At 41.6% G+C, this 16,868-nt stretch overlaps 1 protein-coding gene across 1 annotated transcript in view; it reads left to right on the top strand.

The window, feature by feature from the left end:
* The window catches only part of nell2a (neural EGFL like 2a), a 62,142-nt gene that overhangs the window by 25,618 nt on the left and 19,656 nt on the right, over positions 1-16,868 (top strand). Inside the window, exons 13-14 of the mRNA XM_068312938.1 lie at positions 6,819-6,944; positions 15,910-16,032. Of these exons, the coding sequence (XP_068169039.1) occupies positions 6,819-6,944; positions 15,910-16,032 (249 nt within the window). The remainder of the gene's footprint in view (positions 1-6,818; positions 6,945-15,909; positions 16,033-16,868) is intronic.

Raw genomic sequence — 16,868 nt, 5'->3', positions numbered from 1 at the left:
TATTTAAATCCTCTAGATCTAGCCGTCAAACCACAGCAATTTTTATTTCCATAGCACCTTTTAGTTATTAAAAATGCTTAAATAAGGCATAGAGACATCAGAAAAGATGATATGAAAGTAGTATAAATGAAAACCAATAAAAGGAGAAATGAGTGTGTGTTTCGTGTTACTCATTGTTCAGAGCTTTAGCCTACAGGCTGCACTCACAGACGGACGATGGATGATGATGCTCCATCGATTCACACGTGGTGGAAAACCTCCAGATTAACGAGAGCCGTGATGGAACGCTAAACCCTATTTACGCCGCAGCACGTAAACGAGATAGCGTCCTCTCTGAAATGCACCGGACTTAATTTAAGTCATGCCGAATCGAAGTGTGTTAAGTGCATGTTTAATGTGACATATGCACACACACACACACACACACACACACTTGATGCGGCTCATGGGAAGCAGGCAGTGCAGCGCTGATGCATCGCTTGCAGATGTTTGCATCAAACGATTGATGAGTGTTTTTCAGATCTGATGGAACTTCTATGCAGAAATTGTCAGGCTTTCATGAATATGCAGCTTCTGTGTGCAAACATGAGCCAGAATGAATAATAACATACCTTCACACATCTTGCCAATTGCACTAGTACAAACACACACACACACACACACACAAACACACACACACACACACACACACACACACACACACACACACACACACACACAGACACACAGAATTTCCCCTAATTTGATGTTCATTCCTCTCCATCAGGCGGCAGCCTTCTAATTGTTTACAGTGATTGATCACAGTGTGAGTGTCAATACTAAGGCGATGACTGTACTTTCAGAATACAGATTTTTATCGGTGATACTTCCTAATGGGATTTTTGTTCCTGCTCTAAGCGAATCTCCTGCTTCTGCTCAAATTGTTAGTGATTTTTCCAAAAAAAAAAAGAAGTTTGTATTCTGTCTTTTTGTGTCTCGGAGCGATTGTGTAGTCAAGTCAATATAAATGTACTAAAAATATGTTTTTCTTTTAAAATGATTTTTATAGAACTGTTGTTATTATGTTATTGATGTAAATATGCCAATAATATCTGTCCCCTGATGACAGAGATATCTGATTAAGAAAACATCATCACAACACTTTCTTTTGTTAAGAAAGTGAGAGCATTTCATAATTTTATCATTTATATAAGTTGCTTCCACCCTATGCAAAACAAAGGCATCTTTTATCATCGTGCTAACAATCTAAACACAAAGCAATATATGTTATTCCATTGAATGAGAGAGAACAGCGTCGACAGCTTGAGATAGAGGTTTACATTAAAGTTTTTTTTCTCATTTTCATATCCTTTCATTTACTGTATATAAGCAAACGCCAGCTAAACTAAGCATAAAAACTGATAGCAATAAATAAATCATCTTTGTCTAAATTACCAATCCATTCATCCATCCATCCATCTATCCATCCATCCATCCATCCATCCATCCATCCATCCATCCATCCATCCATCCATGCACACACACCTACAGACAATTTGGTGTGACCAGTTGACCTAAAATGCACGTTTCTGTCATGGTCTCATACAATCACAGTTACCACCCTCTATAACTGTATTTGAACCACTGACATTCCCCTACACCAAAAGCACCATCCTGTCACGTCCGCTGACACCTTTCTCCCCCCGCGGGGGCACAAATGCAGATAGAGAGACTATTTGTGGAGTGACACATTGTTTTGCCAGCAGGAAGAGCTCTTTGTCTCTTTGCTCTTTCCTCTGACTGTTATAATCTGGTCATGAGGGAAATAGCTTCTTTGGAATATCAGACCGTGTTTTGGCAAGCCCTGTCCCTCTGCCACGTACTAATAATTATTTGCTTGACTAAATGAGCTGGTTGTGGGAGGAATGGATAGAGGATGAAAACACAGAAAGATGACGAGATAAAGGGAGAGAGTGAGGCTGTTGGTGTCACTGTAGGACATCCAATGGCAATACCAGATTTATCTCCCTGCACAGGCCTCGGTGTAATGCAGTAGAAACTACATGCCAGTGGTAAGCCTTTATTCCCTATTTATTTGTATGTGGGACAACAAGAAATAGTACGGATATTAAAAAAGTCAGAGTTATGACCTCCAACGACATCACAACACTTGTTGACAGCGTTGTAACATCACTGTATGTGTAGGTATTTATACGGAGTCGTGTCACGCATTGATTCACAGATTCAATCCAGAGTCAAGAGCTATATTATTGATAGTCGGTGAATATAATAAGATTAAGCATAAGAAGTGTTGTCACTTGGTCAGGGATGGATCACACTCCCAAGAGAATGTTCCCTAAAGCCCATTTATCTTTGCTGAGCTGTCTGCTGATGGGCATGTGGTCCAATGTGAAGCACTTCACGGTAACCTTGTGTTGGCCAACTCTTACAAAGATGTGCTAGAGTTCTGACCATTTGTTCATGAGATCAGACGTATCTTATTGCCCCCGTTGGGAAATTCCGTCTCTGCACACGACCCATCCTTGGGGAGCAGTGAGCAGCCCTCTGGACACGAGGAACAAATCGGGGTTCGGTATCTTGCTCAAGGATATGTCAACAGATAGATTGTAGGGGACGAAGCCTGAGCCACCAGCCTGCCAAGAAGTGGATGATTACAAGGAATAACTCTTATGAACCCCTTGTGACACCCAACAGTGCAGCTAACAGTGGTCAAGTGTAATGTGTCGTGCTTGTAACCACACCCTGCTGTTTCTCCAGCATGCTGCTGTTTAATTCATCGATAGAGCAATCAGAATAATTGCAGAGGATGCCAAGAAGTAGCTGTTGCTCGCTGTAATGTTTGTCTGAGTGCAGGAACTAAAGACCTCCCTCTTTGTGCATGGATTTTTTTGTCTCGATAATGCAGGGTTGCCCTTGCTCCCTCTACAGTACACAACTATGATTGATGCACACAGGCGACAGAAGAGCCATTTCTTATCCATCCATCACGACGTGGAAAAGATTGACCCCCAAGCACTCCATTCGGCAATAAAAGCCGCTGCAGAGCGTTGGCTGGTCTTCTTCACTTGGCACATCACGCATATCCATGTGACAGGCCAATCAAGAAAATGGAGCGTGTTAATGGGAATGGAAATGGTTGCTCTCCTGGCGTACGTGCAATCCCCCTCATCATCTCACCTCCTAACATATTGTTTTAACAAACGGATTTGCTGTCTCGGGGGCCAGGATGGATGGTGTCTTACAGTTAATCGCCTCTGAATCACAACCGTTCCATGGATGGACAATCTGGAAGCAAAAAAGAAGAAGAAAAAAAGCTGTCACCAGAGATCTCCGATCAAGGTTACCATCGTGATTGCAGGCAGAGTGAATTTGTTCTTACTTGCTGTTAATACCTTTCTCTGCCGTCTATCTCTTTCTCTCTCTCTCTCTCCCCTTTTTCTAACGCCATCCATCTTTTCCTTTTGTTGTTCTTCCCGCTCTGTATACTGAGGTTCTTTCTCATATCTCGTCTTTCTATGTTTAATCCACAACTTTGTCTGTGTTTTTCTCTCCACCTCCCTCTGTCCTTCACCTGTATCACCCTGTCTGAATCGTTCACCCTCTCTCAGGTTTTCTCATCTCTCTTCTTCTGTCTGGCTCTACGGAGTGCTTGTCGACACCCCGTCTTTGTCTTTAATTCACTTCCTCACTTTACCTGCCTAGCCTGTCTGCCTTTCATTCTAGTTCCCATTCTCTTCCTATTCTCTGTATGTCTCTGTTTCTCTCTCTCATAAAGTCGGTTACAACTAGCGTTTAATTAGCCTCCATTCTTGTAGTGAAGGACACGTGTACCTCCGTAGGTGATCGACAAATGCCTGCCCGCTTGCCTTCATTTATCCCTGAAGCTTTTGAATAGCAGGGCAGCAAGTATTGATGAAACCGTGAAAGGAAGGCGATAAATGAAATGTGAATTTCGCCATTATAGGCAGGTACTGAGTTCCTAGTTTGTGGGTTGGTGGGCGGCGCAACATCCAAGGACATGCAAGCCAAGTGAATGCCAATGTCAGTCTATTGAAATTCAATCTGAAGTGCTCTTCACAAAAGCACGTGGCAAAAAATGATACAAAGGAGCTCGACCAGATGCTGAATACAGTGAATAATAAATTGGTAATGTCAAGGACTATGAAGCTCGTCTCTCAAAAAGGGCCTTCATTTGACCCGCGCTATCAACGGGAACACGTCCCAGGAGCGCATTACACAGCCGGGTGTCTGTGGTTCAACTTTGTATTTGCATCGAATTGCATTTGGTTGCATCACATTATCAAGATTATTTTGTTTACCCTAGCAGTGTGTGTGCGTGTGTATGTGTGTGTGTGCGCGCGTGTGTGTGTGTGTGTGCATCTTGTGTTTGATGGTTTGGCATGTAGTTTAGAGGCCGGGAATAGCTGTTGCTAAGGCTGCAACTAATACAGAGCTAAATATGGAATCATGAGAGTGAGGAGGAAATACTCAAAACAGACTAATGAATTATTGTGTTGAAGCTCCAACAGCAGTTTTAATAGCAATGGTGCTATAATACCTCCAGACATTCAGATGCAACATTGGTTTGTCAAGTTCAGTATCTAACATGTTAGCAAACTGTGGCAGGGACGTGTGGCACAAACATTTTTAACATGGATTGTATTTAAATAGTTTTTATTAAGTTGTAGCTGTTAAATAGTATATTTAATACCAATAGACCCAATATGTGAACAATGGTGGATAAGTCATTTAGTTACCACCTGTGAATCGGTGTGATCTGAGATAGCTTAGAGCAGTGGTTCTTAACCTTGTTGGAGGTACCATATGCTCACTCACCAAATCCTGAGTAAAAAAAAAATATTTTTTTTCAAATTTAAGACATAAGTATATGTTTTACTGGTGTATTTAATAAACTGTGAATTAATGTCACCTTTTTCAAAGAACAAAACCAAGACAGTGCATGAACTAACATGAAATGACCCACCTGCAAATCAGTGTGACTTCTGCTGTTGTTATTGAGAGACCAGTTCAGATATGTGGCTTCACCCTGGGTAGTGCTACTCTTATGTTATTATCACAGCAAAGTCTGTTTCTGTTGTTTTCCCTGCAGCTTAAGGAAGTGTTCCTTTATTTTTGCCAGTGCGAGACTAGAGTTGCTCAACTTGACATTGCAAATCATGCAGAACGCTGACTCCCATCACGTTCCGTTATACAGTACATGTAAATTCACGTTGCACATATTCGTCAGACCGCTTTCTTTTTTCTCTCAACATAATTACTAAGAATTAGAATATTAAGAAAGCAATCAGGTGATGTACCATCATGACAGGCATAAATCGACTACTGAGTGCGCAAAATCCTCTGTAGCACAGGTAGGCTAATCGATGTAGCGTCACGTGATCACCTGCAGCCAGTGATGGCTAAGGGGGGGCGTGTCATCACGAATGGACGTAATGTGTCAAATGTACACAGTGATCCCTGTATTTTCGGCGGAGGTCCAGAGAAAACACCCGACACGATGTGTTGACAATGTGTTGGGTGTGTTGTCTGGACCTCCGTCTCCACACCGAACCCCTGAGACCGACTCACCGAAGCCCTAGGGTTCAATCGAAACCAGGTTAAGAACCACTGGTTTAGAGAAAATAAAAACCTTGGCTATATGGAATTTGCTTCATAGAGTTTTTCTTTTTTGTAAGATGGGACAACATGCTCCTTTATTTTTCTTGTTTGTACATCAGGGTTGGTGAAACTCCAGCATCCCTTGAATGAGATAACATATCCAAAACACACCTTTGTTTCCAATTATTCTAAGTCAGAAAACCTTGGAAATAACCTCTCTAATCACATAATTCTCACCCTACAGTATTTATTTCCAGGTTAAATGATTTAAGTACTGTACTTAAGAACACTGCTGAGCTGATTCCCCCGTAGCTGTCTGGAGAAAAACGGCCTAGCCAGTATGCAGAGAACTTTACATTGAATTGATTGAAAATCGAGCGATGCAACCTTAAGTGCTTCAGTGCCCACCTCCGTGTTGTTGACCTCTGTCCACCTCTGATGGAGACAAATATCCTTTTCCCACCGGCTGCTCAGAGGCCTTTAGTAACCGTCTGGAGCCAGAACCTCATAGAAAAACCTGCACGAGGTGTTTCCCACAATAGAACACCATGGTGTCACCATAACACTTCCCTTTCCTATCATTGTCAGATGGATTTATCATAATTGATTTGTTATTGACCGGGAAGTGATGAGAACAATTGATGTATTACTGATAGATCTTAAAAGCTGTCTTTGTATCATTTTGGAGGTCATAAAAAAACAGTTTTATTTTGTTTGAGACCTTCAGTCAAATAAAAACCGGATTGTTTTTCTAAGAAACCATCAATCACTACATATTAATGTCATTGTATTCCTAATTAGAAAGGATTGGAATCATCCTCTCATTTCCCCCATCTCAGTAGGTTTTTCATTAAAACAAATCTTCGTAAGAAGGCTGATTGTAAGGTATCTTATTATAAACACCTTGAAAAATGTGGCCAAACGAGAAATCTGAAAAGTTTTAATGAATGCTGATAGAACATCATTTGGCTAAATTGATTTTTAGAAAATCAAAAATCAATTTCAAATTCTGTCATTAGGAGCTGGAAGTTTTTTGTATGAATGTGGAATACGATCTAAAATTATTTTTCATCTGTAACACAAAAGGCTGATTTTTGAATATGATGAATTAGATGAAGAATCGATCATCACATTTGCCCGTGCAGTTTAATAGCAATCCAACTTTGAAGTTCCTTCTCTTCTCTCTCCCTGCTTCTCAGATATTGATGAGTGCGCTGAAGGGAAGCACTACTGCAGGGAGAACACCATGTGTGTTAACACCCCCGGGTCCTTCATGTGCATCTGCCATATGGGCTACATCAGGATCGATGACTATTCCTGCACAGGTGAGTTCCTGCACTGACCTTTTGACAAGGCCCGCATCAAATCGAGTAGGTACCGATTTCTTACCTTTGCTTCAAAAGCATGGATGTCAGGATCAACATCCAACAATGCTTTTTCCAGAGTTGCTAGCTAGCGGCCTTGAAGCAGCGCAGATAAGGAGGAAATTTTGTTGTTTGTCAGCTCAAATGAAATCAGACATGCAGGCATAAAAAGATTCAAGGGGAGGATAGATCTCCTCTGCAGGTTTCTCTGCCTAATGAGAAGCATTTTATACCTACAGTAGGTTATTGGCAGTCACAAATGATTCATTTGTAGCTCAAATCTCATGATGGATGATGGTATTTGATTTAATTACGATAAAATTCTCTAAGCCAAGAGAGGAACAGACTTTCAAGAAGCGGGGGAAGAGGCAGCCAGACATTCAGATATAAATGTAGTGAGTTATCAGTGTTAGAGTGCAACGTGAGACAGCATGAGTAAGCCGTGGAATGGAAAATCCTGTTAGGGACGTCAGATGGCACCTGTAAACACGCCGTAAATCTTAGTCGTGCACCACGCCAACCCGTCTTTTCTTGTTTTTATTTTTTTTAATTCAGACATTTCTAGATTGGACACCATGATCTGTGAATCTGTGTGTTTGCACGGTTTATTTGCTTATTTAATATGCAAAGGTACTAATGCCTCATTATATACACACACACTCTCACACACACACACACACACAAATCAATACCAACCTTACTGCCTTGTGATTCAGAGATAGCTAGCAAGAAAGAAAGGATTGAGACTGAAAGAAAGCTTGAATCAATTCCGGATGGTTTTCTTTGTGTAGACAAAGTGTGTGTGCACTGCTTTGTTAAAGCTTTGCATTCAATAATTACAGTTTTCTTTAGTTTTAATGTGAATTTCTACAACAATTAAGACAAGTCTGTTGTGAAATAGTTGAAAGAGATTCTCAGAATTGATCTTTATTAAAATCAATTCACTTCAAGAGAGAAAATAGATTCATACCAGACATTCTTGGAAATGCCAAGGCGTCTCTGTCCAGTGTGTGTGTTCATCTGGTGTGTGAATGAGAAGTAGGAAGTCACTGAGAACCTGAGAAACGGACGAAGCGTGAGACTGTGAGTGGAGGCGGCAGACCCATTTGTTCCTGATCAAAGTTTAAATCACATTCAATTTCGAATGCGAACCAAATCAATCTAACAAAAAGAGTGTGCGAATGATTCGCGGAGCCGATTCTCTGTCTGACAATTGTGAGTGCAGCGCCGCTCATCTATAATAGTTTCTTCTGCCCCAAATTTGTCATCTAATTCAGATGTAATTGATCGATTGGTTGCATCAAAATGCAAAAGCAGCATTTATCTGCTGGGCGGTGGAGACGTTGCCGAGTAAACATTTTGCGGATGACTAAATAAGAACATTTAGATGCGTGACAAATAAAACAGATTTGTGAGTAATAATGTGGCTGTGCTATTAGAAAAGACCAACTGGTAGGGCTAGTTTAATATCACACATGCTGTCGCGTTGGTGTAAGTTACAACCTCATTTATAAAACACCTGCAGATTAATGAGGTTAGAGAATTAATGCCCATACAGTTAATGGGATTACACAAAAAACAGGGCATAATTTAGAGTATTTTTTCCACGGTTTTCTCCCACTCAATCCACTCATTGCGGTCACCTGTGTCCTACAGACACCTGTGTCCCATCTCCAATCAGGCTCCAGCTACTTAAACCTGCCTCAGACCTCAGTTCGCTTCCAGATTGTCGTCAACTCTTCAGGTTTCTTGGGACTTTTTTGACATTTTGCTTGTTTTTTCCCTTGCCTGGTCTTCTGAGACCTGTTGTAGGATTTCTTTTGTTGTTTAATTAAACTATGAATGTGAACTTCTCTCCTGGCGTTCTACATGTGAATCCCAACCCCACAAAAATTTCATAATTTAGGCCATCATTAGCGATAGTGAAGAGCTGACAGGACACAGTTGTTGTTATTCTCAGTCTTAACCATAAAACCACGGGAGCGCCCTTGATAACATGTATTATCGCCGCAGCAGGAAACCATACAACATCTGTCATTTTCCAGATTTCTACGTTGTGCTGTGTAATTTTCAGATTAACGTTCATGCGACGTCCGATCAGCGGTTGTGTTTGATGAAAAAAACTGACCTGAAACGTTAAGAATCAGTCGTCCTCCCCTTTGTTAACGGCATCAGATTAACATCCGTTCCTCTGATTTTCGATCAAATGAAAAATAAACAGTCGTGGTTAACAATAATATTAATTTCATCCTGATTGATCCATCTTCTAAAAATAATCCCAATATTGACAGTTGTAAAAATCTGTAAACAAAACCTAATTTTATATATTGTATTGCCCGGTACCATGAACACTTCTGTTATTTTAACACGCAGAGCAGCGGATGCTACAGAAAATGTGTCCATTCAGAGTTTTGGCTGTAAATGCAGGATTGCACATGGAGTAAGATGCATAACACAAATCTGACTGTGTAATCCCCCCCCCATAATTGGATGTTTCTGCCCTCCTGACTAACATAGTCACCATATTCATCTGCAGTTGTTAGCGGCATTTCATTATGTGAAATGCTAAGTAGGTCCCTCTGTGCATCACCTCCGGAGCGTGGCAACACGCTGCTTGTTGTCAGTCGGTGATTAAAAAATGCAGACTGACTCAGAGTGAAGGGGCTGAACGCTGTCGTAGAATTTAAGCCGTGGACTTTGTGCCGTCCCGCTGGAGTTCAACTCAAAGATGTTGCAACGCCAAGAACACCTGAGGAAAATATTTCCACCTCCATACCAACTCCCGTACCGCCTCTGTCCTCCTTTATCAACGGCATCAGGAATAAATGATCAGATTAGGATGTGTGGCTTTGTGCATCTCTATGAACAGGCTCAAGGCGTGAATGTACATTTATCTCTCATCTGTGATTTATGCAGGGAAAGAAAACTCCTTACTTACTTAATCTTTTTTTGCACATTATCTTCAGACAGCCGCTGCTCCTTATGTGATTCCATTCAGCGTGTTTTCTCAAATCCTTCGAGCTTCACATTTTATTGTTTTACTCATTTGTCAGTTCTCCTTTGTGTCCTCCCTTCCCAGATTCAAATGAAGATTAATCCCCCCCCCGAACGCAGTGAATTCAATTGCGTTTCTGTTATTTATATATAGTTCCCTATTAAAATGCCTTCAAGTCTCCTTAGCAAAATGCACATGTATGCATTTGCCTTATAAAAGTCCATTTGTGTGATTAAACCAAAGCTTACATAGAGCCTTGATGTAATGAATTTTTCCTTGCTTTGGAAAAATAACTGTTGTAATCTCCCCACTGAGTTATTGGACTATCAGCTCCAACACTATCACAGAGAGTTTGATCCGGAGCCCAATCACAGCGAGGCGGGACTCACACGTAGCCTCTCATGACATTCAAATCTGCAGCCGAATATGTCTGTATTTACTTCCTTTTGTTATTGTTCTGTTTATGATGATTTATTGCGCCTGCGTTTGGGTGCAGGATTCCAAAAAAAGTGATTTATGGTAGGAGGCGCTAGCAACCAGGTGATGTCACTGAACAATCGGAATATGATGTCTTGATTTACTGTCAGAAACCAATGGATTAACCATAATCCTGCTAACGGACAAACAAACAAGCCGACAAATGGGCATGAGGTTAGACTCACCTTTCAGCCAATATCGGGGGAAAAAAATCAGCTGATATCGATACCTTCAGTGTCCTTAAATACAGAAATGAATGAATGCTATAGAATTCACCTGGATGCTTCTGCTTCTACGTGTTGATATGCTGAGTTTAATGTCACCTCTCTGCTCCCGGTGACAGTAATTGTCAATAAAATAGGAGGATGCTAATCGAGTAGCTGCAGGAATCTATTGGAATTAATAGCAGTTAAACATCTGCTTCTGTTTGGAAAGAGTCAAAAGGGAGTTCGGATCCCTCCAAGTTGAAGAAAGATTACAGCTGTGGAAGGAGACATGAAGCCACCTCCTTTGCAGTCCCTATTGACATTATACATTTACATGATATACGAGCATTTTTATCCTAGATGGCTTCCACTAATTAATGAATCGCAAATTCAGCAGAAACAATGTCCCCGGTATTGATAGCCATATTTCCATGTGCATTGCAGTGTTGTATGTGAAACGGTTTGCCAAGGAAAGAGGATTAAGTTGACTGTAGTTCATTTCATGGCTCAGTGTTTATGTGCAGAATAGTGGATTAAAAGACTGATCCGCAGATTTAAGCCTGGAGAAAACAGCATGGATCCTTGGTTATGTTTCTCCCCGGCTTGTCAGGGGGTCAGCGAGCTCAGATAGAAGTCTATATTTTGCATCAAGACATCCTGCGGCGAAGGAGGTCACAGGTTCAGATCCCAGTTGGTGGTAGACTTGCAACATGTGGATTTCATGTACTTGTTTAAATGAAATGTGTTCGACCAAATGTCCAACAGCCCGGCATCTGTATGTCTATGTATAGCGAAGGAAATTTTGCGTTTTATGTGGCCCTTTCTTTTATCTTTGGTCTTGAAGGTCCCCTTGTTTGTGGTCTTCTCCCCCAGGTACCAAAGGTGTTCCTTGCTCTGCGAGATTAGCGGCTAATCCATGAAAGGTAGCAGATTGGTTTGCACTCCCTTTGAATGTTATTAAAGATCGCTGTCCCAAAGTGTGCATGGATGTGAGGCGTGCATCCATTTGTGGCTGAGGTGTCTATGCGGGGGGGTGTATCCTCGTTCTAATCCCTTGATAACCAGAACCCCCCCCCACCACCACCCCTTAATACCTGGAGGCAGAGTGGGGAGAAAAGGATGGACGTAGGCTAAAGGTGGAGGTAGTGAGTCTGATAACAACACAGACCAGGAGATGATTTTGGGTGTGAAGAACCAAAGGTTTCGTCTGTTTGGGGAATTTGGATAAAGAGATTTTTGCCTCTTTTACTCTGAAGACAGCTCAGACCAGAGGAAGCCCGTGATGCTACGTGTTCAACATTTTAAAGACGTCCTGTTGGGTTTTGTGGTAAACAACAAAACTATCGTTGACTGTGATTCTCACAGAACACGTTGTTCCCATCAACAATCATTTTAACATCCTGAGCAATCGCTCATCGCTAAATGTTCAACACCACAGTCAGTCATACAGTGTGAAGGCAGCAGCTGGACCGTCCATCATCGTATTCTCTGTGTGTGCGTGCGTGTGTGTGTGTGTGTGTGTGTGTGTGTGTGTGTGTGTGTGTGTGTGTAAATGTGTGTCTTCCAGCAGACAAACAAAACGAGGAGTCGGTTAGAAACACAATGCTTTGCAGCGCTGCTGGTGCTCCAGAACTCCACAGGGTAGCTTTAGCTTCCTTCACCTTCCTCTCTCACAGGTGAACAAGTAGAGAATTATTCCTCTCAGGTTTACAGAGCTTTATTGTGTGTGAACGTTCATCCTTCGTCTTCTGTGCACCTTCTCCTGTCTCCCAGACACAGTAGGCGGCTGCTTTACACCACAAATCCCCTCTACAAACCCTCCACACACTACCCGTTCACCATCACACAGCAGATGGACCTGATGGGAAAACTCTCCTGTAAACATAGTGGAGTGTTTGGCGTCTAAAGGTCCACCAAAAAAAAAAAGGAGCAAGTATTGGACTTCGATCAACTGAATGGCTGGGAAAGGCCTGGAACGGCCGGATGTGTCAATAGGTGTTTGCTAAGAGGTTTCCTCCGATCAATTTCGACAAATGTGAAATCAATTGTCAAACTCTTCATCAGAGACTCTCGTCTTCCACTGCTATTCCTTAGCGCTGGGAGGATAAAACATTCTCCCTGTTTATCTAGTAATGCATGGAAACAAATTGACAAGCATTAGAATGCCTAAAGTTGGCTATTCTTGCAAATAAAGCCTCAAGAATTCATTGGAAGTATGATAAGACCATTTCTAATGGCTTTAATTAAACTTCTTTTTCCCCCCCAGATAACGTGAATTCCATGTACTGCAGTGACTCCTTATCGCGTCTTTTGTGGTTTTCTTCTCTCCACCCTTTCACGCAATCAGTTTTTTTTTTCCTCCTGACATACGAATGCGATCATAAGATAATAAGGTCATCAATGCTGTGAGGAGAGCAGCCTGAGCTCCGACCTCGCCGAAGCTGCTGATGAGGAGGTGGAGGGAGTCGAGCAGGAGGAGAAAAGGCCGGCTTGAGAGAGCTCCCTGGTGACAGGTGTACATAATTGATTGTTTATCTGTCTGCAGCCTGAGCGGCAGCATCCGGGCGGGGAGATACCTCACACAAACACACACAAATACACACACGTTCAGGGATTTAGTGGGTGATTCAGTTCAGAATCTCTGACACTAAGAGCAGTAGTGTAATAAGCCTAAACTCGGCAGTAACCACAAAAAAAAAGAAAGAAAAAACCCACATGATCAGTGCTAAACTCAAGGGTCATGGTGATAATACACACACACATGCATGCACACACACACACACACACACACACAGCACCTGGTGTTGAGAATGACAGCTGGCTGTTCTCTGCTGGCAGATGTGACCTTGGGAAAAAAAAAGAAAAAATAGAAGCCTTATTCCGTTTCATCTGTCCTGCAGTCCTGTTGCTGTTTTTTATACGCCTATGATCAGACCTAAATTCTGCTCAATGGCAGATAAGCATGCTCGTGTGTGTGTGTGTGTGTGTGTCCCCGTTATGCAGCAGATAGAGCAATGCAGCCGGCCCTCCTCATGCCCTTCAATCCATCTTTCACTTACATGCAGGCATACATCAGGGCATCGATGCAGGAGCGCATCGCGCTGTCACTTTCAATTTGGATGAACCCACCGTCTGTTCAACAGACATAATGGACTGGTTGATGGCAGGGGAATGGATGATGCAGCTCAGGTGTCCTGCAACAAGCATCCACATTTTTGATCCCCTCACTCTTCAGGCGCCATCTTTCACTCCCTTTCACTATGATATGGATTTAACAAAACTCTTTGGTTAAGATCTGCCAAAATGTGCTAAAATAAAAGTGTGTGAGTGAAATTCATTTATTTCCATCTTCCTACAGCCGCAGTCTGGCCCAATTGTTCATTAGAATAACTAGAAACTAACAAAGTACTTTGCTTTTTCAAGAATCTTAACCTTTCCAAAGACATTTAGTCGACTATTCATCCTCGCGGCAAACCTTTAAAGTTCATTCCGCGCTGTGAACACATGATGAAATGAGGTGAAAAAAAAAGAAAAAGAAGCTCACTGGTGAAATCATTATATGATTTACAGAAACTGAAGATGGAGAGCGAGAGATGGATCGTTTCTTTTTTTTTTTTTTTTCTGCATTCTCTTAGGGTCATGATGGGAAACGGAATGATTAAATAATGATTTCTGTGCAGATGTAGTGCAGATGTAATGGTGAGGCCATTCCTACTCCAGGCAGGGCAAGAGTTCAAACGATGGCTATTTAATTTTGGGGAAACGGGAGTCTGAGGTGTGGAAACACAATGCAAGGCAAAGCATGGCTGAGCTGTGAAATGTGCATTAAAATGCCTGCAATGGAGCTGGCTTTGCGATATACGAGTGAATGTTTAGTGCTTTTATCACCATCATGTGAAAGTTCCAATTGATTTAGCAATTTTTAGCATTTTTGTTGGAGCAGGACCGTACAGCCGAAAGCTTCTGACCGTGTGCAAAATGTTAAAGACTCAGTTGTGAAGTTGGTGGGTAAAAAAAATGGAGTGTCTGGTGTAATCCAGACTGTAAACTGCTATCGTGGCGTGTTGTGACAGCTAAACATGATGTTTTAAATTAGAAAAGTGTTCGGATTCAACAAGCGTCACAGACGTCAAGTCACGTTTGTCTCAGCCCTCGGCGTCTTGACAGTTAAATGTAGACTGGAAACAATGGGGAATCATCTCAGCATTAAAAAAAAAAAAAAGTCCCTGCAGCTTAATCCAAAAAGGTCTAATTATTCTGTTCTGTAAAAAAAAAACATGATTATTTTAAAAAAAAAACTGATTTAACACAAGACGTGTTCGTGTGTCATCTGTTGCCTACATGACTTAGGCAGCATTATTCACCCAGCATGACAGTAAGGATCAGAAGTTAAAGAGAGGCTAAACGATATTAGTTCTCTTTGTGTTTCACACACACACACACACACACACACACACACACACACACACACACACACACACACACACACACACACACACACACACACACACACACACACACACACACACACACACACACACACACACACTGTATTATCATCTTATCTCTTACTCCACCTTATTTGACGTCTTCTCTTCACACTTCATGTTGAGGTTTCAACCCTTGATGGCTGTTTTCTGAACACGGAGATGGAACAAGTTGTCATTGGAATCGGCTGTTCGCGACAAATGACATCGCCGTAACGACGGTGATGTGATAAAAGGATAATTTTATTTATTTCTTTTCTTTTCTTTTTTTTTTTGCAAAAACAGTGAAGTTTCTCTTGGTACTTAAAGCTAATTGTTCCAGTTAACAACACACAGAAGCTCGTGAACGCACCTCATTAACTTAAACACGTTTGTGAACCACAGCCTTTCCATCCAGATCGCTCCATCCCTCATTTTCCTCTCCTGCAACAAATTCCAGATAAAGCATTTTAACCAATTTCACATGACAGTTCATGATTGGAGATAAAGAAACGGCTCATCCTCCGGCCGCCTGTTTGTCACTGATGTCTTATTAGTTTTCTCGCAGCTGTCTAACTATTAAGTCATTTAATCCAAGACTGAGTCTCAAATCTCTTTTTCTTAATGGAAAGTAAAACAAGTTTCCATCTGGATGTCATCATTCTCCATATTCACAAAGACAATAAACATTTGGTCTTCTTTAACCAAGCGTTGTTTTGTTGATAGTGATTTGCAGATGTAAGCACGACATTGTCTTTTTTTTTTTTTTTTTTGGTCTTTAGAGCACGACGAGTGCCTCAGCGGGCTCCACAACTGTGACGAGAACGCCTTGTGCTTCAACATGGTCGGAGGCCACAGCTGCTCCTGTAAGCCGGGCTACACCGGCAACGGGACGGTCTGCAAAGGTACGACACCGACGGTATCGAGGACAAATACCCTCCTCTATGCTGCCTTTGTTTGTTTACGCCACAAACAACTGCACAACAACAAGAAATGGCGACACAACATGCAACACAGCAGCAAGATTAACAACCTGTCTTTTTATGTTCGTCATACACTGAGCAACAACATATGATATTTCGGTTAAATTACAGTTAATAACACATTAATAGATGTTAACAACATAAATAAACCAGATGTGTGTGGGGTTTTTTTTTACAACATTATTTATTGATTACTTACTAAGGAACCTGACCTGACTCACACCTCATGTCTCCCCACAAGTGAGTAAATTGTTTTTTTTTGCCAGAACACAACCAGAACTAACCAACAAACAGACCCGATTGAGGAGATAACCTCCGGGATCGACACATTAAAGGTCCATAATATAAAATGACCCAATTAGAGATTGTCAAATTTGATTAGAATTACATTGATTTCTCATTTATTATGACTGACGTTTGGAGAAAACAACCACAGACTTGTACCAGGTACGCTATAATATAGGTAATATTCTCAAAGGCACCAATCCTGAGTGAGTGCTTCTGTTCTGGCCGCTCTATTTGTAATGTATGGTCTTACAAGAAAACTGACCCGACCTTCCCGTGTGAAACAATTACTTGATTAAAAATCTGCTCAAAGGGGAACTGCGCTGATTTTTCACAAACAAGCCCTTGTGAGAAGCTCTACGTGTTTTTCATTCTTAGGACACGGGTCTGTGTATGCATTTCATTGACTTCCATTGGATCCTGTCAACCTGAATGACTTGTCTGTGTTTTGGAGGAGGCATTAACTAACAGCC

This window comes from Antennarius striatus, chromosome 4 (assembly GCF_040054535.1).
Source record: "Antennarius striatus isolate MH-2024 chromosome 4, ASM4005453v1, whole genome shotgun sequence".
NCBI classification, from domain to species: Eukaryota; Metazoa; Chordata; class Actinopteri; order Lophiiformes; family Antennariidae; genus Antennarius; species Antennarius striatus.
The sequence above is the reverse complement of the archived record's forward strand: the minus strand, read 5'-3'. Positions and strand labels throughout refer to the sequence as shown.